This window comes from Hibiscus syriacus, unplaced genomic scaffold (assembly GCF_006381635.1).
Source record: "Hibiscus syriacus cultivar Baekdansim isolate YM2019G1 unplaced genomic scaffold, ASM638163v2 tig00109924_pilon, whole genome shotgun sequence".
NCBI lineage: Eukaryota > Viridiplantae > Streptophyta > Magnoliopsida > Malvales > Malvaceae > Hibiscus > Hibiscus syriacus.
In genome coordinates, this window is record NW_024062530.1 from 96,533 (window position 1) to 121,459 (window position 24,927).

General features: G+C 35.7%; 3 protein-coding genes and 1 pseudogene across 7 annotated transcripts; 1 reads left to right on the forward strand and 3 right to left on the reverse strand.

Annotated features, from left to right (window-relative positions):
* Window positions 1–403: 403 nt before the first annotated feature.
* On the reverse strand, window positions 404–3,076 carry LOC120210445 (BES1/BZR1 homolog protein 4-like). 2 transcript variants are annotated; one of them, XM_039209161.1, is made up of 3 exons: window positions 2,749–3,072; window positions 786–1,516; window positions 404–710 (listed from the first exon to the last, which is right to left on the reverse strand). In XM_039209161.1, exons 1-3 carry the CDS (start codon window positions 2,962–2,964, stop codon window positions 707–709), a joined length of 951 nt encoding a protein of 316 aa, XP_039065092.1. In that variant the 5' UTR covers window positions 2,965–3,072; the 3' UTR covers window positions 404–706. The 2 variants fall into 2 exon arrangements, with proteins under 2 accessions (XP_039065092.1, XP_039065093.1); XM_039209162.1 differs by lacking the exon at window positions 404–710 and having other exon boundaries at window positions 782–1,516; window positions 2,749–3,076.
* Window positions 3,077–7,897: 4,821 nt separating this feature from the next.
* Window positions 7,898–9,938, forward strand: LOC120210446 (annotated as a pseudogene).
* A 2,858-nt stretch (window positions 9,939–12,796) lies between these two features.
* On the reverse strand, window positions 12,797–15,179 carry LOC120210448 (U-box domain-containing protein 17-like). Its single transcript, XM_039209163.1, has one exon. The coding sequence runs from the start codon at window positions 15,037–15,039 to the stop codon at window positions 12,889–12,891; it is 2,151 nt and encodes a 716-aa protein (XP_039065094.1). The 5' UTR covers window positions 15,040–15,179; the 3' UTR covers window positions 12,797–12,888.
* Window positions 15,180–19,326: 4,147 nt separating this feature from the next.
* Window positions 19,327–24,747, reverse strand: LOC120210449 (protein STICHEL-like 3). 4 transcript variants are annotated; one of them, XM_039209167.1, is made up of 7 exons: window positions 24,570–24,747; window positions 21,779–24,117; window positions 21,470–21,689; window positions 20,794–21,309; window positions 19,806–20,397; window positions 19,645–19,708; window positions 19,327–19,561 (listed from the first exon to the last, which is right to left on the reverse strand). In XM_039209167.1, the coding sequence occupies exons 2-7, from the start codon at window positions 23,837–23,839 to the stop codon at window positions 19,484–19,486; spliced, it is 3,531 nt and encodes a 1,176-aa protein (XP_039065098.1). In that variant the 5' UTR covers window positions 23,840–24,117; window positions 24,570–24,747; the 3' UTR covers window positions 19,327–19,483. The 4 variants fall into 4 exon arrangements, with proteins under 4 accessions (XP_039065098.1, XP_039065097.1, XP_039065096.1 ...); XM_039209166.1 differs by lacking the exon at window positions 24,570–24,747 and adding an exon at window positions 24,389–24,554; XM_039209165.1 differs by lacking the exon at window positions 24,570–24,747 and adding an exon at window positions 24,154–24,554.
* Window positions 24,748–24,927: the final 180 nt, after the last annotated feature.

Below are 24,927 nucleotides of genomic sequence, written 5' to 3' on the forward strand. Positions count from 1 at the left end.
ACCATTCCACTCGACATCAAACGAGGGGTTTCCATGGACCATGTCAACGCACCATTTGTTTTGTTGTTTTCTCGAACATCATCATATGATCGGTTTGATTGACCCCATAGGACTAAATTATCATGCTTAGAGTGTAAACATGCAAGTATTTGAGCTTGTAATCATCAAATCAAAACCCATTATTTATACTGTTCTTTTCACCCTTTTTTCTTCTTACATAACTGGCTCTTTCCCAGTCAAAGGGATAAAGAAAATGATTGCTTTGCCTTGCTAATCATCATCGTTGATTTGGCTCTATTCAAACACCTTGGGTAAAAAGAAAAGGCCAAATCATAAGCATTCATTTGTATCATTTTAAGAACATCAGAAGCAACTAAGAACATATCAGACATTCAAAGCCAATTCTTCAATCAAAAACCACAATCATACAGAACAGCCAGTGCCATTGTCGGATTCTGCTGCTAAAAATTCTGCTTAGAAAGAAGAAAGATAAAAAAAAATAGACTAATGAACTGCAACTTAAAGAGGCAAATTCAGAGGAATGAGCTAATTATAAATTAATAATGGGGTAGAGATTGCATGTAGAGGCTTCAAGTCACTGTACTAACTCGATTGTCGACTGGAATTCAACTCCGGATCACGGAGGGGAATGGTTTCGCTCTCTTTCCGCAATTGCTGCTTGATGCTCATTCTCTTCCATGAAGCTCTATCTGCAGCAGGGGAACATGTTACTAGATAACAGGAGCGGAATTTGAAGAATTATGCAAAATGCTTTCATGTGTTACCTGGTTTTCGAATTTCCGAGTGTAAGTTCGAGATCATCGGCTACACATTCCTCGTGGATCTTTTCTCCTTCCCAAGGCTTCACTAACCCTGTTATGTTACTGCCAAAGGCAAACTCAGCAGCAATGGCATCAGACATTGGAATATTTGATGATTGATCAACACCTGCAGGAATCGCCGGTGAGCAAGTGCCACTCTGCCCGGGAGTCCACATTCGTGAACCTCTGCCTGATAGGGCCTCTTCTTTAAATCCAAACGGGTTTCGGGAGACAAGGCTAAACATAGGCGATGTTGGCCCGCTTTCAAGTCCAGAAAGCCATCCTGAATCAGGAAAAACCTGACGGCTGGGACTTGGTGGAGTGGATGCAGGGAGGTAAGAAAAGCGCTGCCCCGCCCAACCCGAGCCAGCATTGATTTCATCCCAGTCGTTTCTAGTTCGAGGGGTTTGGGAAGTTGGAGAGCTCAATGGTGGAGTGACGGGTGCACTTATGGAACCACCCGCAAAAAAAAGATGGTGAGCAAGCTTGGACGAAGCTGAAGATGAGCCAGAAGAAAGGTTCTTGAGCCAGGGTATTAGGGAATTGGCATCAGCATTGCCATTGGCATTGGCAGTGTAATGGGATGAGGCCGGACTTGGGAAGGAAGATGAACCAGGGCTCGGGTGATATGACGAGCACGGACTAGCCGATGCAGAACCTCCCATTATGTCCATTCGATCCACCGGTTTACATCCCTACAGAAACACAAAATTACTGAAACAGATCAACATGTTGAAGCAACAATGACAAAACACTCATTTCTCTATACTTCCTCATCCCCATTGATCATGGATAATAAAGTAACTATTAACTAATTCAGTAGCAAAGAACTCATGTTGTTATCAAATCATCAATCTTCATCTAGTTCGGGATTCAAACCTTGGGCAACCCTATACCTCCTATCGAAAACATTGCATTCGACATCTTTGTCTCTAGACCAAAAACAAAAGGCAAACATGATGGTGCGTCGTAGTCATTACAACCAGACAAAAAGCTTTGATTTAAAGAGAAAACTAATGTCAAAGAGACAAAGACAATGGCGTTACATAAACATGATGCACTATGTAAACACGCTAACTCCACTAACATGTTTTCTTCTAAGTTTTGATTAATCAAAGCCCTATCCCCACATGCTTTTACTTCCTTTAAAGCTTTTTTTTTTTTCAATCTCATCATAAAAGAGGAATCCAAAGATATCTCTTCTTTCTCCATTTTCCCCATTAAAACTGATTAAAAAAGTAAATTTGCAAAGCCAAAAATCAAGGGAAATGTTCAAAATAAACTGAAATGACCAAAGTGACCTTATCTTTGAGAAGAAAAAGCAGAGTGAAACCTGAAATAGGCTTCTTTTTTCCTTATCATTATTAACTTTACGTTAAAGCAAAACTGCACTGCAAAGCTTCAATCTAGGTGATGAACAGTGTCGTTTAAATAACGGGATTACCCTTGCCTGAAGAGCTACAGCACACACAGCAAAGAGCAAACCAATACTTTTTTTTGGGTGATCGAGGAAGGGCATTATCGTCTTACTGACAAGCAAGTTCTAGTTTAAAAGCTGCCCGGACAAATCTTCTTCGTCCTTTTGCCAGTCTCACCGAAGCCGAACACAGTAAAAACATAAAACAGAAAAATCGAATCTTTGACAACCTTCGTGTTTTGTGTTTTGCTTTCCCTTTTTCTTAAACGACACCATCACTGTTCTAAAACACTACTTGCTTACGCAGGGCGTTATTTATCACTATTCTCTACCTTTCTACTAACATGCGCATATACAGGGGAGGCTTCTCCGGGACCGGCAGGAAACCACCCTTGGTTAAATGGTAAATTTGCATTTTTTGGTCCCTCGAAAAATGATAAATTTAATTTAAACTTCGACTCATAAGGCAAATTTCCATACACGAAAAAAAAAAACTGAAATAATTTTTACCTTTCTGTAAGTGGTGCCGTCTTCTTCGACGGTCCAACCAGCTTCGTTGCATAGAGCTTTCAAGACCTCGTTGTTGTCGCAGTGCTTGGGGAGCTTGTAGTTACCGAACATTCGTAGACCGGTGAAGATCTTGGCGGCGATGGCTCGTCGCCTCCTTTCTCTCCGCTTGTTGTTCTCCCGTTCCTTCCACGTCGGCATTCTCGTCCCTGACGTCATGTTTTTTTCGATATTTCCTTCCTCGAAACACCGTTGATGATCACGAAATGTGGGACTGTGTTTTTCTCGAGAAAACAAAAAGGAAGAAATGGAAGTGAGATATTAAATGGAGGAAAATCAAGTGTGGGCTAAAATTAAATATAAGGGAGGAGGATAGTTTGGGCATGAATTGTACTTAAAATGACGAGGGAGCCACTTATAATGTGCAATAGCAGACTAAATCAGAATCACGTGGGAAACACGTGGTTTGGCTTTTTATAAATAAATAAATTTATAATTGCAATTCTAAATTATTCATCTCACTGCCATCATAATTAATCAGTGAATATGAAAATATAATACAATTATTATACTAATAAATAGGTTGTTATATTGTACAATCAAATATATTTAAATTAAAATTCATATTTATTAAAATTTAATAAAAATAAATTAAAATATAAAATAAAAGTTAAATTTTAAGTGTTTAATGATATAAGTCTTCAACCTTTGTCCAATTCAGCTATATCTAAATTTGATTTTTCATATTTATAATTATTTATTTTATAATTTATGATTTTTACAAATTTTAAAATTTTTATTTATTTTTATAGCATTTTATATTTTATAATTGTTATAAATATTTTAATAGCTTTTAAAGTTTTATTTAAAAAAAATAAATTCTTAAAGTTTTTATTAAAAATAATTATTTCTTTAAATTCGATTAAAAAATCAAATATACTCTTGAATTTAATTAAAAAAGTTAATCCATCTTATCTATCATACCGTCACTTACAAGTAAATTGTCACATCGATCTCGTGGATCACCATATCAACATAGTAAATTATAACATCAATATCATTAATGATATATCAACATTATATCAATTAACATCGATCCAAACATAAAAAATAATATGATTAAATAAAATTAAAAATAAAAATAATATAATTAAAAAATAAAAAGTAAATTTATTAATTTAAATTTATTACTAGAACAAAATGAATCCATAAACCTACATAATTTTATTCTTTATATGAGAAAAAAATAAAATTATTGAGAGGGTGGAGAGTAATCCAAGAATGGAAAAGAAAACAGAAATGTAGTAGAAAAAACAAGGGGTAGGGCAACGATATTAGAGAACAAAAATAATAATGCATTTAGTTTCCTAAAAAAGAAAGTGAAAATAATAGGGTTCGGTGATGGGACGTTCAGGGGAGAAGACTTGACTCATATGCGGCGGCATGCGGAGGAGACCCTCACCTTTCTCTCTACTCCTAAGTTTATTTTTATACTTCCATAACTTTTATCCCATATTGGTCAGATATATTATTTAAAAAATAAATTAATTATAAAAAATAATTGAATTAATATATATTTTTTAAATATTGATAGATTTAATAATTTTTTAATATGTGTAAATAACAATAAAAAATGATATATAAATGTATTATTTATTAATTTTTAATTGTATTTTTAAATAATATAATTTTAAAACTAAAATGAATAAATTTAATGAGATATTTGGACTTGGAGTACGTAGCATTTCTCTATGTTAATTGCTACCGCACATGTGCTTCTTTTATATTTGTTATATAATTATTAATATGTAATTTATCAATTTAAATTAAGTATCATAAATACAAGTACGAGGATCATATTGTATATCTAATTCGTCAAAATTATATTTTTATTACTAGTGATTGGCTGGAAGTAAGAAATTGTAAGGGTAAATTATTTATTTGGTCACCACTCATGGTTACACAATTATTTGCTTATTTTTCAAAAGCATAGTTAATGTTATGTTTTGATTTTATTTTAATTATATAACATTGAAAAATCAATGGTGTTGTTAACAAAGTATTTTTGTGAATGTTGATGTGACATTATTTTATGATTATATTTCTCATTGGTGAAATAAAATGTTATTTTCCTTAAATAATTCTAACTCAATAAATTATATTTATAGAATGTATGTGCATTATCAATATGTAAATCAAATTACATGCATATACTATATTCGAGTCACTTCATACTATTTGAAAAAGATATAATAATAAAATTAGTCTCTAATGTTTGATAAAATGATCACTTTGACTCTTATTCTTTTATTTGAAACAATTTAACTACAACATTTCATTTTAGGACAAAAAATCATTTGATTAAATAAACATATCATGCAGTATTTTAATCTATGTAGATATGCATGTTAAAAGGAAACGTTAATGACTAGTCAACTAATAATTTTTTTAAAATAAAAAACGTTATATATAAAAATAAAACATTAAACATCAAACTGTTTTAAAATTTAATAAACGTAAATGATCATTTTAGGAATAAAACGGCCGGATTCCAAGAGACATATTAAAATGGAATAGAAGTAGTAAGGTTGAGTCCGCCAGTGGGGGTTTTACTTTTGGTAATTGATTTTCCCGTTTAGTAAAGGCACCCATAACGGGAGTAACAACGAGATAAGAGAAATGTACTTTGTAAAAATTAAAAAAACGGTGGTGGTTGAAATGTGGGTGTGGGGTCTAAATCATTGTATCTATTACAGTGGTGGGGTCAGGTGACGCCCGATATGCCCGCCACCAACGAGGCATTCCTATTTTCACTTTCATTCCATTATTTCAGTTTCATACATTTTAAATCATTTTACTTTCTTAAGGTTAACGGGTTCTGTTTATTGATTTTCAGCTTTGAAATACATTAAGACCAATTTTGTTAAACAAAGAGTCTAGATTAACATGGGATACTGTTTATGATATTTTTTTATAATAAGAGAAAATATTAATTCCTAACGAATGTGTACTAATCTTATTTACTTGTATAATCGTTAGTATTATATTTGATGGATACGTGAATTCCTAAGTTTTATTAGAGTAAACTGTGTAGAAAGGATTATCTTCGTAAAGAGCACCCACAATACATAATCTAGTTTAATTGACTAATGAGTTTCATACAATAATTATACAATAAGTCATTTTTTTCTAATTGATAATATAGTTAGAGAAATTAAAATTAAAATGAATCAATACCATGTATAATAAATGACATTTTATATAAAAATAACTAAACCAATATAATTAAAAATTATTTTAATATTTGATCTAAATTAATCAATAAATAAATTTAATATTTTAGACTAGTAATATTAAAAATATAATTTACACCTCGAAGATTAAGTTTAATATCAAATTTTAGCATTAATTTTTTTTAATTATATTCTTAATTTTTTTGGGTTTATTACTTTAAAATAAAGTATTCAAGTTAAGCCGAGGATTGGACCAAGACCAACTAAAGGAATTAAGCGAAGAACCCAAGAAAGATTCATATGGGCTTTGACTCAGCAAATGGCAGTCGTTGAACCGATTGAATGATTAATCGGTTCGATAAATTATTATAATAACTAAAATCTATTTTCAACTTAAACAAACAAAATATTCATTTTATAAAATTGATTCTTAAATTATAACTCTTATAAAAGAAGACAAACCCTAAAAAGGAAAATGAATCCTATCTAGGGATGTCAACTCAACCCAAACCCGACCCGACCCGATCAGGTCGGATTTTTTAAAAAATATTATGGGTCGGGTCGGGTTTTTTTAATGCACTGTTCGGGTCGGGTTCAGAGTGGAAAAAAATTGACCCGGCCCGATCCGAAAAATATATATAATTTCACCCTATATATTTAGGGATAATTACAATAATACCCTTCTATATATAATTTTTTTCAATTAAGTCGCTGTTTTTATTGAATGAAAATATATTTTTTTTATTTCGGGTCGGGTGAAACCTTAATTTCTTCGGATCGGGTTGGGTCACGGGTGGAGGACCATTTCTTCTCGGGTCGGGTCGGATGATCCAAAAACCCGACCCGACCCATTGCCATCCCTAATCCTATCTCAACTATTACAACAGTTTCTAAGTTTTCCATAATGGGGAATAAAATTGTTTAAAATCTGAAACACACGTACAATAGTTTCATCCGTATATGTAGACAGATACGAATTAGGTCGGATTTTCAACCGTTTCAAATACAACTTGAAAATTAATAAATTTTACACAATCTCAATATGTCCCAACTTGAAAGAGTGTTTTACTCGTTTAAAATTGTCTTAAATTTTGAGATAAAAGTTTGTCCTTGTCTGTCTAATTCGATGTATTTTTTATTTAATAAGATAGAAAAACAATTGCAATTATATATATATTGTTAACTCGATCGATCGACTGAATAATGTCAAGAGGAAGTGAGTTAACTCTTTAAAATTTTATACAAACAATCAGATATTAAAATAATTTATATAAAAATCGTTGGACTTCAAAATGAATTCTACAATATAGATTAGGGAGATATAGTAAAAAGACTAATAAAAAAGTTGACAAAAGAACTCCGCATATAAATTTAAAATGAGTGATTAGTGGGTGAATTTACCCTAAAAAAATATTGGTATAGCATCGTAGAAAGTCTCTCATCTTTTTATACGCTACGCGGTTCAAAGAAAGAGCGAAGGAGAATCTCCAGATATTCCCGGAAAACACATGGGAAAAGAGAAAAAACCCTCAGATTTCTAAAACGATTCGTTTTGTTTGTTTGTTTGTTTGTTGGTGGTTTCTAAGTCTGGGCCTCATCACCTTCTCTGCAACTTCGCCTTCTTTTTTTTTTTTCTGTATACGGCCTGTCTAAGGTAACAACAACTCAACTCGTGACATCAAATTCTAATTATTAAATTGTTTTCTCGTTGCTTTTGCTTCAAGTTTGTTTCTTTTCTAATTCCTTTTTTTTATTTCATATTCTGCAAGAAAGTTAGAAGAAAAGAGCTTTGATTGTGATTGTAGTAAGACTGTTTAACGACTTGTAAAATGATCGATAGTTTCCAACTAATAATAGAATTGTAGAGAGTTTATTTTCTTTATCATTTGTTTTTAGTTTATTTTTTTTATTTTGCTTTTGTTGAATACAGGAGCTTTGCAAGTGACGCTTGTTTTTGTTTTTCAATTTGAAACTGAACTTGAATGATACATGGTTTGTGATTGAAGGGCCAAGTGTTTTATTTGATTGAAATTTGGAGATTTTAGGGGTTAGAACTGGATTTTTAGGGTTGTTTTGCTGCCTACATTGAAACAGCTGACATCCTTGACTGGGTTTTATTCAAGGAGGAAAGGGTTTTCTTTTATTGATCAGGGTTTGCGACTTTTGGGTTTTAAGAGGTCAATGAAGCTCTTTCTTTTCTATACATTCCATTTTAGATTCTATGATGATCAAGGGTTTGTTCTTGATTCAAATTTATAGACCTGGAACTCGAGAATCTTGAATTACAGCCTTTGGCAAGTTATAGATCCTGGTTAATAAGAGATAACAATCTTCCGTTGTATACGATATATGGGCGGTTGAAGGTTTATTCATTTGATTGATATTGATCGTTGGAGTGAGGATGTTCATTTCTGGGGTCTGAGAGTTCGATCTATGGGGTAATTGTTGCAGTTGATTGACATTTGATTGCTGGGAACCAACTTTAGGGTGTTTGAAATTACATATACTGGAATTTTGGTATGGATGAAAATCAGGGCAGCTCAAGCTCTCTCCCTCCTTTCATTGCAAAGACGTATGAGATGGTGGATGATCCTTCCACAGATTCTGTTGTGTCGTGGAGTTCAAGTGATAAAAGTTTCATTGTATGGAATCCGCCCGAGTTTGCAGGAGATTTACTTCCCAGATTCTTCAAGCACAATAACTTTTCTAGCTTTATCAGACAACTTAATACATATGTGAGCCACTTGTTTTATTTTTTTGTCTCCCTGCATTTATTACTCGATTACATTTTTGTTTCTTGTAGCTTGAATTAAATTATTTCCATGTTTTGCCAGGGTTTCAGGAAAATAGATCCCGAACAGTGGGAATTTGCAAATGAGGATTTTATAAGAGGTCAGCCCAATCTTCTGAAAAACATACACAGGCGCAAACCGGTTCATAGCCATTCCATGCAGAATCACACAGGTCAAGGAGCTTCTTCATTAACAGAACCAGAGAGACAGAACCTAATGGATGAGATTGAGGGACTTAAGAATGAAAAGAGTCGCTTGCTTTAGAGTTAAAGAGGCATGAACAGACACGGCAAGGATTTCAGACGCAAATGCAGCTTTTGAGGGAGCGTTTACTGAATATGGAACAGCGGCAGCGAAAAATGATGTCTTCCGTGGCTCAAGTCTTGCAGAAACCAGGGCTTGCCATAAATCTGACACCACAATTGGAGACTAATGACAGAAAGAGAAGGCTGCCTAGAATTGCTTACTTATATGATGAAGCAGGGATTGAAGATAGTCAGACAGGCAATTCCCTAATCGCTAGAGAAAATGCAAATTTCGCATTGTCGTACAACATCGAGCCATTTGAACAATTAGAGTCATCTATGGAGTTTTGGGAGAATGTAGTTCATGATTTTGGTCAAACTAACGTTCAAGGTAATTCAAACCTTGAATTAGATGAATCAACAAGTTGTGCAGAAACGCCATCAATAATATCTTGCATTCGGCTTAATATTGATGCGCAACCTAAATCCCCCGGGATTGACATGATCTCTGAGCCTGCCCCGGTTGTTACATCTGAGCCTATTACAGAAAAGGAACAAACTGCAAGAACTACTGAACCTCCAAGAGCTGGCGTTAATGATATGTTCTGGGAACAATTTTTGACTGAAAATCCTGGTTCAACTGAAACTCAGGAAGTCCAGTCAGAAAGAAAAGATTCCGATGCTAGAAAGAATGAAAGCAAACCTGGTGATCAGAGAAGATTTTGGTGGAATATGAATAATGTAAATAACCTTGCAGAGCAGATGGGGCATCTAACTCCCGCTGAGGGAACTTGATATTGGTTGATTTTTTTTATGGCTTTTGGTGCCTCGATATTCAGATGTATTAAATCTAGGTATGATTGGTTTGATGTGGAAATAAGTAGATAACTTATGTTTGAGTTCATCTTCCCAAGCATGTCATTACGTTCGCACGTTCATTTGTTTTTAGGTGCTATACAGCTATAGTGATTTACATGGCCTTTTTTATCTGGTTCAATATAGTTAAGATTCACATAATTTTTTGAGAAAACCGCTGATTGATTATAGTGTATTTGCAAAGTTGTCTTGTTACCGTACTTCATGGCATACGTGATGATTATCTTCAGTACGCATGCTTTGTTAACATCTTGAAAATGTGCACCAACGGTGATTAACAATACGAGTCTTTTGTCTATAAATCCTTTTTCTTACCATAGTCGTGTTCTAAGCTTTAATCTGTTGGTATATGGTTTACCTAATCCTATTAAATACGTTTTAGGCTATTGAAAGACACTGTGGCTTCTTCAGGTAGTAGGAAAGTTTCCCGGGCTATTTAGATCTATAATTGATAATACTGGAAAGGGAAGATTGAGATCCCCTACATATTACCTTTGAAGTGTTTCTAGTGTAGTGTACTTCTATTGATTGGTGTAACTTTACTGCTTCGGTTCCAATAAGTTTTTTATACTGAATATCATCCGTGTCATTCATTTTTCAACCATCCACTCGTGGTTGACGATTGTGGGATTCAGCGAACTATTGAATACTAATGCTTCATGGTGGATCTCCTAGGTGAGGTGGGATTTGATCATCTGTTGGAAAATTCATTGGTCACACGAACATTGTTCACAGTTCACTCTGTAAGTCTATGTCAGAACTGGCCCGGTTTAGGTTGAACCGTGCCTGATGAAATACTTTGATGATAAGAGCATGGTCTTCATCAAATTTTAGTTTCAGATAACATGCCAAGAGTCTTGTAGTTCTTCTGGTTGGCTGATCTATTTCTACTACCAGAGTTTAGTTGTTAAATCAGAGTTCGGATCCATGGCACTCCGGATTTTGATGATTTGGTCTCCCTTTCAATCATTAATTTTGCTCACAGGCTGTAGTTCCAAGGTTTTCTTTACTACAAAATTTTCTGCTTTTGATCCACAGCTGCCATAAGTTGGTTGTGTAGAATCAAGCTAATCATCTGAATTATACCAATCATACTATCAGCACTATCTTATCCAAATGACAGTCCCCAGAATGCAACAGCAGACCCATCAAACTTTGGCCAACACACTGGTATACTGTGAATGTTGGACGCAGGTATATTCAAATTTTCGTACCTATGGGGTTTAGATACTTCAGCCGGAGCAACGTGTCATGTTCCTTCAAATGAATGGAAAAGTTGGTAAGACATACAATTTTGCATTTACAGAGAGTGTTGCAGGCAAATGGTATCCGAAGTCTAGATTTTGCCATGAAGAGATGGTAGCAATATGGGGTTGTCTGGCTTGAAGAAACAAGTTCCTATTTCAATGGAACATAAATTGGTTGCAGATTTTAGTCGTTCAACCAAGTATCCTTGACAGTTCAACAGATGTTGCAGATGAAGAGTTGTTCTAGAACGCCAGAATATTCAAATATTTTGTATTTCCTGCTGGCTGCCTGAGGAGGAGATAGCGGTCACGTACTGATAAATATGACGCTAAACTGATGACTTTATATAATTATAACCTATTCAATTATGTATAAGTTATGATTAATGCACAGTTGAAACTTTGTTTCCTGTCACCTACATGTATATAAATCAAACCATATTATTTCATGCGTAAATTACAACTTAGTCACTAAGCTTTAATTTCTATATCAATTTAGTTATTGAACTTTCAAATGATTCAATGTTGTCATTAAACTTTTGACATTGATTGTTTTTGTTACTAGATCGTTGACGCGATGATATGATTTTTTTTCTTTTTAAAAGTTCGTCGATCTTTTGCTTACTATTGATTGTCAATCATCATTAGTCATTCTCACTAATATTGATATTAAAGTGTTTGTATTTTACTCTTCTTGTCGAATAGATTTTTTTTATTTATGAAAACCAATGAAAATTTAATTAAAAATGTATGTAATAAAAGTGTTTTTCTTTTTTTACTTTCAAGTCAGTGTGAAACTGTCACACCATCCAATTATTAATAATTTAATGATCCAATGACAAAAAAAAATTACTGAAAGTTTAATGGTAAAATTGAAACTTTTTAAAATTTAATGACCAACTTGATATAAAAGCTAAAGTTTTGTGAGTAAGCGTGTAGTTTATGCTTATTTCAATTCTCAAGTGGGATAAAAGTCCTACACTGATCGATATGCATTTTCCCACACGCCTCCTGCCACAATAAATCTGTGTCCCAAATATTATGCAATTTTGTGGTTGCTGTTGCGTTTGCTTTACAATCAATGAATCATGAAGCAGGTGAACGCTCTTAAAATGCACAAATACAGCATTCAAGGTTGCTTCATGTGCTGTCTCACTATGCAAAATTTTCAATTCTAATGTTTCTAAATCAGTAGTTGATATCAAATAATTGGACCCGGAATATTCGAATACGAGCTTTTATGGATGAGTCGAGTTTGAATACAATTACAGCTGCAGCAAAAGTAGCCATCATTCCACTTGTACGGACACCAATGGTTATCAAAGGAAGTTGGCAATCCCCCAGTTGGTGCTTCTCCCATTCAATAAAAATGGAAACACCATTGGTGAAGGCCATACCCCACTAAACAAACACCATTACCATAATATCAGAGCAATGATGCGCAATAAGAATCTAATGGACCAAAGGCCATTGCTGCCACCTTACATCATCATTGCCATTCGCCACTAAATCTTTTTATCACTTTGATCTCCAGAAAGTTCCCCATTGTTGAAGTTGTTCATGAACTTGTAACAGTCTTTTTCAGTATTATTGGATCATTGTGATTTTATTACACTGGATTTACATATAAGTTCAAGGTAATTTAAACAGTACACTTATATGAGCTTTTTTTCTTCTTCAATATCTGAAATTTCAATGAAAGAATCTGTAGAATGTATTTGCCAACAAAAATGGGAACTGGTACAAGTGATTACAGTACTGAAATGGACATAGGGACGGACACATCGCCGGTTAGACTTGAATTGTTCATGGTTGAGTTGTCTGCAAATGCATATCCGACGCCCGATCGTCCGAAATGTAAAGATGCATACTCGCACCTCTGGAACACTCTGGCAAGTGATGCGGCCTTTCTTCTTGCTCGTTTTGTACCGGTAAACAACAATGTCTGAAGCAATCCGGCTAATGCAGGGGCCTTGACCACTCTTTTAGTTGTGGCAGCCCCACCGGTGCGGCAAAACTCGAGCAATGCTGCGACGGCATTCTCTTTCCCTCTCGGTGTTCCGCATCGCATTATCGATATTAGCCCTGCTACTGCCGTTTCTTCCTTCCTAACTGCTTCAGCCCCGATTGACTGCCTGACGATTAAGGCCAATGCACCTGCTGCTTCCTCTGCAACCCCTTCATCTTCCAAAGCTCCTACTAGAGCTGTAACGGCTCCAGCCTCTATCATTCTCGCACAATTGTCGGAGTGAGTTGCCAGGTTAAATAAAGCAGTTACGGCATCCTTCTTCCCCCTTGGTGCCCCCACTCCCAACAACTCCGCTAAGGCTTCAACTGCCCCTCCTTGATAACCTATTCTCTTCTTATAGTCATGAATGGCGGAGAGGCTGAACAATGTTGCTGCAGCATTTTGCCTGGCTTCCGTTGTGAGCCCGAGCCTCAATACTTCAACGATCGAACCTAGACAACCATCCTCGTCAATAATTCGACTTTTGTTCTTCTCGTAAATGGATAAGTTCAGTATTGCAGTAACAGAATTCTCTTGCGCAACGGGGTTTGAGGATGACAGCAACTTTCGTAAGTGCGGTATCGCCCCAGCCTCTGCAATAATAGCACGGTTTTCCTTTCCTGTTTTAGCCAGCAAGCGAACTTCACGAGCAGCTACAGTCTGAGCTCCCTGAGATCCATTTGCTAGTTGATGAATAAGAAGTGTTGCCGTAGCTCTATTGGCTTCAGTTGCTGCTTTGATCGGCAAAGCTGCAGCAAAAGACTCAGCAGATACATCTGTGCTCTCCGGAGGATTGTATGGAACACCATGAGCAGTACACCACTTCATGATCAAATTCCTCAAAGCCCGATTAGGAACAAGGCGATTGTGGATGAGTGCTTGCCCTGTCTTTGGACAAGTACAATGCCCTTCCTCCATCCACCGAGCGATCGAACTCCGATCATAAGTCTGCCCTGTCGAAATTATCACAGGGTCTCTCATCAAGTCCAACGATACAGGACAGCAAAAGTCTTTAGGAATAGTTAAAAACGTATCGGCAATCTCCTGAGTAATCAACCCTTTTCTCGGTTTCTTCTTATTCCCAAATGACAACTGCAACTCATCTTCCTCGAAACCGAATAGCAAAAACCGACAATATCTGGCAATTGCAACAAATCCATTAAGCACAGAAGCAGTAGGTTCGATATCTACTTCGTGATTGACAATCTGCTCCTCCAAAAACTCGATTTCGGACCTGCAACTCTTGGCATCCTTAATCCCCAATCTCTCCACAAAGAACAACCTCAACTCGACATGATTCGGTATCCTCCCATGCTCAAATTCATCGAGAAATGAATAGAATGTAACCCTTAAATTCTCATCACTTTTATCAACATACAATTTTGCTTTCCTAGCCTGTTTCTGCAACAGCTCAACTTGTTCCCTAACATCATCACTCAAATCGATTTCTTTTATTGGAAAAACATCCAAAAGGGTAGAAATTTCTTGGTTCAAATCATGGAAATGGCCCGAAATCGAATGGTTTTGAAGCAAAAGCCATAACTTACTGGATTGAGAGCAATAATCAAGCAGTATCTTGGACCTATAAAGCAACAAATAAAGCTCCTTGAAGCACAATACGGCTGTTGAAGGCAGATCCGACATGGACCCTGAACCCATATCCCTCAAGTACTCCAAAAGAAGAAGGAAAACTTCAAGCTTTCGAATCAAAGATCGAGAATTTCTCCATTGAAAAAAGAAAACATTGTTGGAATAGAAAGAAACGAGGTCGGACAAGAGCGTTGCCAGCGTTTGAACGAGGGCTACTTCGGTTAAGTCAACGGGGGCCAAAAACACCTCCAGAGACGGCGACCTTCTCCTCCTCAGAGAAGAGAAAATAGCTGCCGACGCCATTACTGATAAACCCAAAGCTGAATGAAATTAAAAAAACAAAGAGCACCCAAGATTCTCAGCCTTATCCTAGTCTTTGGGTCGTTGGTAGAATCTTCAAAGGATGTTTGTATATAGATGAAATATCAAAGATTATTTTCAACACACAAAAAAGATAGCTTCCTTATATAAGTGAGAAGAGAAAATGAAAAATGGGGATTCTTTTTCAAGAGTGGAATCCGCGTTTCGCTTCTGCTTGTTTTTTTCTTGCTTTTGTAGGAATTTCAATGGGGTTGCTGTGAAAAAAAAGGGACCGGTGTGGCTTTGACTGATGATAATCAATCTTTATCTAGACATTTTGTCCATAGTAAACAGTTCGAGAGAGAAATGGGTATTTAAATGTGTAGAGCTTTGATTACTTTACCTTTTTCTGGTTTGTTTGTTGAACTGTACATTGTTACAATGTAAAAGATGGCCTTTTTTTAGGGTTTTTAAGAGATGAAGTCACTTTGTCTGTTAGATTTGTTTTAGATCCTTTGCCTCTTCTGGAGTTTGGTTTTCACAATGTTGTTGTTTGGTGGCATTTAGTAATTTCTCATGGTTTTATTGAATATTATTTATTTTATATAGGAATAATTTAGTTAAGTAAATAATATAAAAAAATGTATTTAATTAAATGACACCCTTATGATAAAAATGTGTTATATTAATCATAATTTTCAACACTTACACCGTTTAGGATTAAAATGAATGAAACAAAAATAATGGGGGTAAAAAATGTTAAAATATGTTATATCTAAAAAGAAGAAATGTGCTCATAAACATAAGTTGATCGAACGACATCAACATTTATAATTAATTATTGAATGAATGAATGTAGGTTTAAAATGTAATATTTTAACTAATAAGGTTTAATTCAAGTGATAAACAGGTTGATATCGCTTAAGTAAAGTATCGAGTTTAAGTGGTAACCAAATCCAAATGTTTAACTCGAGTTAGTCCAGATTAGTTGAAGCTTTAGAACTGGGAGGTCAACAAAAAAATATAATATTTAAATATTTGAAAAGATGCACGAATCAAGTGACATTGGTGGTAAAATAATTGTTGTTATTTTTTGAAGTCTCAAGTTTAAGCATCATGAATGTCAGAGAGTGTTTAATATTAAATGGCTAGGAGTTATCATTAAACAAATATTACATTGCACTTATCTCATATTAATAAAAAAATACTTGAAAAGATTCATATCTAAACAATGTAAGATTTATGAATCTTATAATTATATTTAAACTAAATTTTTAATATTATCTTTTTAATATAACCATCAATATATAATTTATTAATCGATTAATCCAAATTTAATACTATAAGAACGAAAATAATCATCTCAATCTAATTTATTATATTCACAAATACAAGTCAACGTGTTAATATTGACCGGCGAACGTGTTAATATTAATTTCATTACACAAAATATAAATTTACAATTTTGTTTAAATGATGGAGTATCAAACTTCTTGAACATGTGACCTAACGAATGATGATAATGGACATAAGATTTACTTAATGCAAGGGTTGACCCTTAGGTAGCATTTAGTTTGCTGGAATCTATTGGAATTAGGGAGAATTGTAATCCAATTCTATCACACTTTTATGTTTGGTTCAAGTTTTTAAAGAAGAATTAGAATCTAATTCCATCAAGGGAGAGAGTAAATTTCATCCATAATATGATAGAATTAAAATTCTTTTGAGGAGGGAATGTGAAATTTGACCATACTACCATCATTAATTTTTTTGTATTCAGATCAGATTTTTTTTTTAAAATTTCGGGATCGGTCGGATTTTTTAAAACAAATCGGGTTCGGGTCGGGTTTTTTAAAGTTTGATATTCAGGTGATTGGGTCGGGTTTTTTTTCAAAAAATTCGGGATCAGTCGGGTTTTTTAAGTGTGATATTCGAGTCGGGTTTAGGGTAAAAATAACCGATCCGACCCGAAAAAAAATAATTTTATCTTATATATTTAGGAATAATTACAATAATACCCCTCTATATATAATTTTTTTTCAATTAAGTCATTATTTTTATTGAATAAAAATAATTTTTTTATTATTTCGGGTCGGGTCGAGTCCGATTTTTAATTCATATATTCGGGTCGAGTGAAATTTTATTTTGGTTGGGTCGGATCGGGTCTCGGTTGGAGGTTCCCTTGTTCTCGGGTCAGGTCGGGTGGACCAAAAACTCGACCCAACCCGACCCGTGACCATCCATAATTGGGATAATTTTAACTGATGATGTTTATTAGTATAATTTTTATAATTTATTGAAATGAATAAACAATCAATAAAATGAAAATTTAATATTTTTTAAATTTTTATAATATATTGCTACATGTAAGTTATAAAACAAACTAAAATTAAGAAAAAACAAGAAAGATAATTATGTCATTTTACATTACTCAAATCAAATTTATCTAATATGTCTGTGAATCAAACAGAATATGAAATTGGATTCCAATTCAATTTTCTGCTAACCAAACATGTTTCAGATTCAGATCAAATTCCTAAAGATTTTAATTCTTCACAGATTTCAATTCCCGCATAAACATTTTAACGAACCAAACGCTACTTTAGGAAAATCAACTGTTCACGCGACTTTTAGGTGCGTGAAGTTGCCAAGTCATATGTTTAGCTTTATGCTTTTAGTTGTTTTCAGTTAATTGCCTACACCGTTTTGGCAAATTTCCCCTTTTCTTTTTCTTACATAAAGGATCAAAACAACCTTTGTCCATAAACTTGACAAAAATTTAAATTTAGTCCCTAAATCTCTTTCATCTATATTAAAATTTAAGCGTCATAGTTTTCTTTTGATAATGTTACACTTTATACAATCTCACCGTTTCCCCCTGTAAGAATAATTTCTAAAAATTTATGTTTAACCCTTGTACTTTAATATTTTTATAATTTAATATCAAAATTAAACTAAAATCATTTTGAATTATCTAATACTTTATCATATATTATAACGTTCACATATTTCCTTAAATAATTTTTTATAATTCATACTTCTCTAATTCTTTTCATTTACTAAAATTTCCTAACAGCTGAGCAGGAAAAAAAGTCATTAAATCTGACAAACAAAAAAGATTTTTTTGGACAGCTGGCTCAACCCTCTCGTCGGTTGAATTGCACGCTTCCACGTGTATTTTAACCACACCGTTTCCCCATCACAAGTCGAAAAGCCACGTGTTGCGTTTCCCTTCCGTCAAACCGTCAAAAGTCAAAGAAATGTTGGGACCGCAACAAGCCAACACACACCGGCTTAGCGGTTGTTAAACTTCTAAATTCAAACCGAACTAAGACTAAAACTTGATTATTTAATTTCATTATATTCGATTCCCCATTAATTATTGTAAATAATCATTTAATATATTATTAATATTTTTCTAAATATCGACCATCATATATTTTTAATTATAATCCAGCTAATTTCTAACAAATTAAAGTATATAATCCAATTCTTTATTTTCCCCCCATAAAATTAAAGGATGAAATACGCAATTAAACAAAGAAAAAGACAGTATTAATATTTTACCAAAATATCACAATTAGGGCCCAGAGATCGTCACATGGCCCACGTCCGTCCCCACGGCTACATTATGATTCTAATAAAATAATGGGACATTTTGAATCTAACGTGGACAAAACCGATTTTATCATTAATAAATTGTTAATATGTGTATAAACGTTTTTATTAAAATAATAATGTATAAACTACAATTAACGCAATGCTTTTTTAATTATTCAAATTTTTTTTATTTAAATGTTATATTATTTAATTGCTGTGCGTGAAGTGTGAACTTGAATTATGGAAAATCCATTCAATATAACTGACTTTAGACTTTGGCTACGGAACAAGAAGAAAAAATAATTTAATTATAATATATTTTAAATAATTAAAAGTCCATTTAGGGTAAAAAGAGTGCAATTTTACTATTGTATTTAATTAAAACATCAAAATTTTTGAAGGGGGTAATAAAAATTATACCATTTTTGGTGTCAAGGACTCGAGGTTCCTACCAGCCCTTGGCTGATGGCTCCATTGGAGGCGACTACATCAACAAAGTCTTTATGACAAAAAGAAGTACAGAAAACTTCGGGTCTCGAGTTCGAGTTTATCATATGTGTGGGTTCGGTCCAAATCCGGATCCGCAACCAATGAAAATACTCCGGAATGAAAGTGGAAGAGAGCCTAACAACATTAATGATTGCATAAACTAGAATTGTGACTTTGCACTAATCTAGTTTCCTGACTACATTTTTCTCATCGGAAAGGACTCGTAATGATTTATTCAAAGAAAATGAATTTGACACATTTGAACTTACCTTGGCAAGAAAATAGCTAATTACAAATGTAAATATGAATTCAATCTAGTCATGCACCAAATCTTCCTTGTCGTACCTACCTCGGAGATTTAGACGAGACATTTTCCGCATGCGATGAGCTTCAACAATGAACGTGGTCTTCGTGTCCGGATTTTCAAACGCGAGAGCTGTGGGGTGTAAGGAAACATCTTAGAAAAGGGTGGAACAAATAATCATATATTTTCTTCAGGTTAGATAGTAGATAGATTACCTTCCGACGAGTTACTCTAGTTGCTTTCCAGCAAAGCAAGCTTTTCGACCTAGGTTCCAATCTCCTGAAAGTTACCAATATGAAGTCAATTCATAGTTGAAGATAATAAAACAAGATATTCAGCTGTTTAACTATGTATCGAGCACTAGATGTACACATACAGGTTCTCCTGTTCGAGCTTTTCTGCAATGGAGACTGCTTTGCGTTTTGACCATCCATTTCGTTGTGTGCATCCTTCTGCCTGCTGAATTACGTGCGCGAGGGACACCTTACTCCTAACAATGCTCCGACTATGACTTAGTTCCTCAGGTTTCCGTCTTCCTGTGGTAGATGCCAATGTTGGTTTCCTGTAAGCCACAGCATCGGCCAGCGTTAAACCTCTTCTGTTTAAGTTATCAGCGCGTTCATTACCCTTGGGTTCTCTTGGAGAGGCTGGTATTTCAACAATTTCACCCCCTGCATCAAGAGATTCGTGGTGCAACGGCTGAACTTGAGAGCCGACCCCAGCTCTATGCATCCTATTTCCGGAATTAGACCCAGGATCCATAACCATCTGAGATGGCCCGCCGTTGGAAGCTGGTAAACCGAGAAGTCCATGAAAGCCAGCTCCAGAATCTTTCCTCGCTTCACATCTAATTTCAATTGTCACGGACGAACCAAGAACAGACTCAAATGCTTGCGAAATATGCCCCATAAATTTCTCTGCCTTAGATTTGGTCATACGTGAACTGAACATCAACTGTACAGTTGGAGCTGAAAGAAAAGAATGCTCAATTAAACAGAGAAGAAACACTACACCAGTAGTGAGTTGGGCTCTTAGTTCCAACGACAAAGATTCAAATCCCGAAAGAGCTCAAGTAACAAAAGAAAAAAATATGTATAAAGCACCATTCAAGCAAAACCATCATGACGAAGCTACAATCTAGACGAGAAAGAACAATTGAAATCTACTTTTGGCACATCTTATTCTGCCATGATCTTCGATAAATTCCATAAACCATTAAAACATGTGTTATGGCTCCAAGTTCGCTAAAGTTTCTTGAACATAGTAATTTAAGAAAGTAACAGGCAATACTTAGCATCTAAAAGCATGTTATAACTGTATGATCAAGGCATGCAAAGATGAGCATGATGCAAAGTAGGATGTACCTGCACCGAAACTGACCGAGATCAGCTTTCCTTCTTGATATAAGAACTCTTTCAGACTACTAACTAGAATCTTCTCGAGCACCTGAAACCAAATTTCTTCGAGTCCCTTACAGTTTTTGACCAAATTCTGCCTCACAGTAGGGGCTGTGGAGGTTTGTTGTGGGGCCATCCCGGGCAAAGCTTGTCTCTTCTTATCAAAATGTATACCGTTAACCATGTTAGTTCCAAAATCCCCTGAATTTCCAGCATGGAGATTTTCCGACCTAGAATTTTTTGGCAGGCCTCTAGAACCATTACGGAGCTCATCTCTTCTGTCTGCATCGCTTAGAAGCAAGGGGCTATGATGAGAACTAGTGCCACCGGAAGATGTAGGCAATATATACTGCTGGTCAGGAGCAAGCTGAAGCAAAGCAGCGGTTAGCCATGTTAGTTTGTCATTCGACATCCTCAGTTGTTTTTCTGCCTCGGATAATGTTTTCAAAGCTTGGCGTAGTTTCTCCATATCTTCTTTGGACACTGCATAGCATACATCGGTTTAGTAATCGAGAAGAACCACCGAGTAAGATACACAATATGAAACTTTATTGGGAGCATTTATACAACAACTACGGAGTTCAAGATGGAATGAATTATTTAGTATTATAAAACAGAAGATTAAAATTTCCATTTTACTCACATGGTTGTCTTCGGAAGAACTTCCTTCTATGCCGTTCTTTAGTGAAATCATAACTGCCAGCAAGAATGTCAGTAATCACTGTAGCTAGCTGTGACATCAAAGCTAAAGGCTCCACACCAGTTTCCATTATCACCCTCAAACTCTTTACAGTGTTTACGGTGTCCGCAGATAATGCAAGATCGAGAAGGTCTACCAGCTTTTCATCAGAGATAAGCCCAACCTGTGAATCACATCCATAATATTAAAATAGACTATAAAAATACCACTGTATGGTGTTATCAGTTATTTTACTGTAGGCTATAAACTCACCAGTTCCTGAACCAGAAGAACAGAGATTTTTTGCCCGAGCAAACTGAGCTGCTCAAGTATCATTTCTGCATCCCTCAGTGATCCGTCGGATCGAGATGCAATCAGTTTAAGTGCGTCTTTCTCAATTTCGATGTCCTCTCTGGATGCAATCCACTCCAAAGTATAAATGATATCTGAATCCTTCAGTTTGGGGAAGAAAAATTTCTGACACCTAGACACGATTATATGAGGCAGAATATCAAGACTTGAACTGACAAGAATAAAAACCACACGCCTGGGCACTCGATCAGTGACCTTCGATATGGCACTCCAACAGTTGGGGGACAAAGTATCACAGTCATCAAATATGAAAACCCTGTATGGTGAAGGCAGCTGAGAGATGATCGTATTATCCAGGAGGTCCATGATACTTTCAAAGTCGAAATTACTTATAGGACCAACTTCCCGAATATTTCGGTTCTTACCCATATCATGTGAAATACAAGAGTTGCAAAAGCCACATGGTTTAGGCTGTTCAGGTGACTGACAATTCAAAGCTCTGGCAAATATCCGAGCACAGGAAGTTTTTCCAGTTCCATGAGGTCCATAAAAGACATAAAGGAATCCAACCTTCCTTTTCATAACGGCATTGGAAAGGGCTTGTGATGCCAAGTTTTGTCCAACAAGGTCTCTAAAAGTTCTTGGCATGTATTTTTGTGTTATATTTTGGTGCCTGCCACGGAGGTTCCCACCCGGTTTGCGGTGTTCACCGAATCTAGCTTCAGATGCAAGGTTGGAATCAGCATTACGCTTCAATAAATTATCAGAAAATATACCCAACTCCCCAGAATAATCATTCACCCAACGAGCATTCTCAGGGCTGTCCAGAGATCCAGATGCCTCGATTAGAAGAGGCAGCGCCTCCGCCTCGGATTTTGCAGATAAGCTTGATGGATCAGATTCCACAGGCATTTCAGGAGCATTTCTTCCATGGGAACCTGCTCGACCTTTGCTTAATCTAGAATCCGATAAACCACAAGAAAAGCTCCTCCCTGCTATGTCAAGGAAAGTTTTACCCCGGTGATGAATTCTTGACCAATTAAAAGGGATCCCACACCCATTTCTAGGGGCCCTAGTTACGTTTCGATCATCATATTTGTTTTCTTCATCTTCCATACCATACTTTTGATGCAGAGAATCCTGAGCAAATGAATTAGAAGCTACTGACAACTCATTTTGGCCTCCAACCTCTCTAGAGGAAGGAGCAGCCCGAGATCTTCTTGTACCTCGGAACTTGCGTCTTCTCCCCCTGTTTAATCCACTTGACTGACCACGTATGGCAACTTCAGGTTCCCCACGAGTTTTCTCTGGACTAATATGCCTTCCACAAAGGTTGGCATTTGAAGATGGTACATCATCATTATCCACGGGGAGGTCGTTCAATTGCTCAGACAGAGTCTTGATTTGAAAACCTTGTGCTTGCTTCCCCTTAGCGTTTTTACTCTTTCTATTTTTCAGTCCGGAATTACCCGAGATTGCATCAGGAGGCAAATCATTACCATCTTGCTCTATTACAGGCTCCTTGGTTTCACCCATAAGATCAACCCTACTACTTCTCCTACCAGATTCTTCTCTCCTAATTCTTCTACTGTCTCTAGCTCTGCTCCTATTACTACGATCACTAGTTGCCGGTACTACACTAGCTTCACCCATTGCAACTTTTGAAGCTGCAAAATCATCTAAAGGTGGTGAGCTTGCTGTGAGCCTCCTTCCATCAGTCTGCTTCTCGAGGCCCAAAGACCTTCTCCCCTTCTGGACAGCATCCTTATTACCCTTCTTGTAAAGCAAATCAACAACTGAAGGAGAATGCCAAGGGGGAGGACTGGCAGAAGGGTCCCTGAGGGAGCGCGACCGTTGAAGGACGATAAGGTCCCTCATAAGCGATCGGTCGGCCAACATAGGGCTGTGCTTATGCATATGATTCAAGTGGATACAGTTAGTCAAATGGATGTGGTTTCGAAGATGATCACTAACTTTACCATTTGCATCCTTGAGTACCCTATCTCCAACACCCCTGTTCATGATCAAAGAATTAATGCATTCCGCCGCAGAATCTCTTTTAACTTAAACAAACATACAAAAACAAATCGCATTTCCATTACTCTACTTAATTATGCTTATCACAAAAGCACCAAAATTCTCACATCCCATCAATTATTCGGCAAAACTGTCTGAAGCACCAAGCTTGAAGCTCTCACAGTCTTTTCGTCGAAAACAGAACATTCATTTTCAAGTGTCAGTGCCCCATTCGAGATAATCAATCCACAAACATGAAAATTTCCAGTCAAGCACAACAAGCCCTTTAAGCTAACCATCGTGTACTCAAAGATATAGACCTACAAGCATCAAACTAAACTAAGTACACAGACATACCTTATAAATCCAAATAATTCAAGCTTGAAAACCCAGAGATGCAACCTATAACTCCACTGGGAAGCAAGAAGAACGCTTTGGACCAAAAGTTTCAAGCTCAACTCATGAGATTAAAGGCACAAAACAAACAGCTTTTCAAACGTGCAAAAAAAAACCGAATCATGAAATCAAACAAAAAATGGGCAAAAAGAAACCCACTAGTTCAAATTGTATAGCTTTAGATTCCTCAAAGATGTAGCCTTTTTGGAAAGAAATGGACACTGAGAAAAAAGGAGAGAGCCGGGGACTAAAAACCCATGATTTCAACGTCCATAAAAAAGTGAAAATAAGCAAAGAGGAAGAAGAAGAAGAAGAAGAGGGTATTTTCAACTGCATTCACCTGATAAATCCCAAAAAGCAAAAACGAACCGTTGCCATCATTAAGAACCCATAGATCTCTCACTATTTTCACTCTTACTGTTTCGTCATCTCACTTCACATGTTTCACAAAAATGGTCCCTGGGTATATCTTTCAAGAGAAAACGATAGTCAGCCACAAGAGGCAAAGAAAATAAATTATTAAACACAAAGCCCAGAGACAGAAACCGGGTTCCTTTTCATTTTCTCCTTTAGACAAAGAGAACGAGATAAGAGAGAGTACTTGAATCGAAACGAAAGCATCTATAGAAAGAAAGGCGTGGCTTTTTTTTTTTTAAGTGTTTTAGTGTAAATTTTTCTTCTTCTTTTGATTAGATCTG

Excerpts from the sequence above, each read along its gene's own strand:
- LOC120210445 (XM_039209161.1), bottom strand. The coding sequence starts at position 2,964 with ATGACGTCAGGGACGAGAATGCCGACGTGGAAGGAACGGGAGAACAAC. Across the intron at positions 1,517-2,748 it reads ACGGCACCACTTACAGAAAG|GGATGTAAACCGGTGGATCG; the intron begins GTAAAAATTATT and ends GTGTTTCTGTAG.
- LOC120210448 (XM_039209163.1), bottom strand. The coding sequence starts at position 15,039 with ATGGCGTCGGCAGCTATTTTCTCTTCTCTGAGGAGGAGAAGGTCGCCG.
- LOC120210449 (XM_039209167.1), bottom strand. The coding sequence starts at position 23,839 with ATGAACAGGGGTGTTGGAGATAGGGTACTCAAGGATGCAAATGGTAAA. Across the intron at positions 21,310-21,469 it reads GTTCTTCCGAAGACAACCAT|TGTCCAAAGAAGATATGGAG; the intron begins GTGAGTAAAATG and ends TATGCTATGCAG. Across the intron at positions 19,709-19,805 it reads AAGCTCGAACAGGAGAACCT|GAGATTGGAACCTAGGTCGA; the intron begins GTATGTGTACAT and ends GGTAACTTTCAG.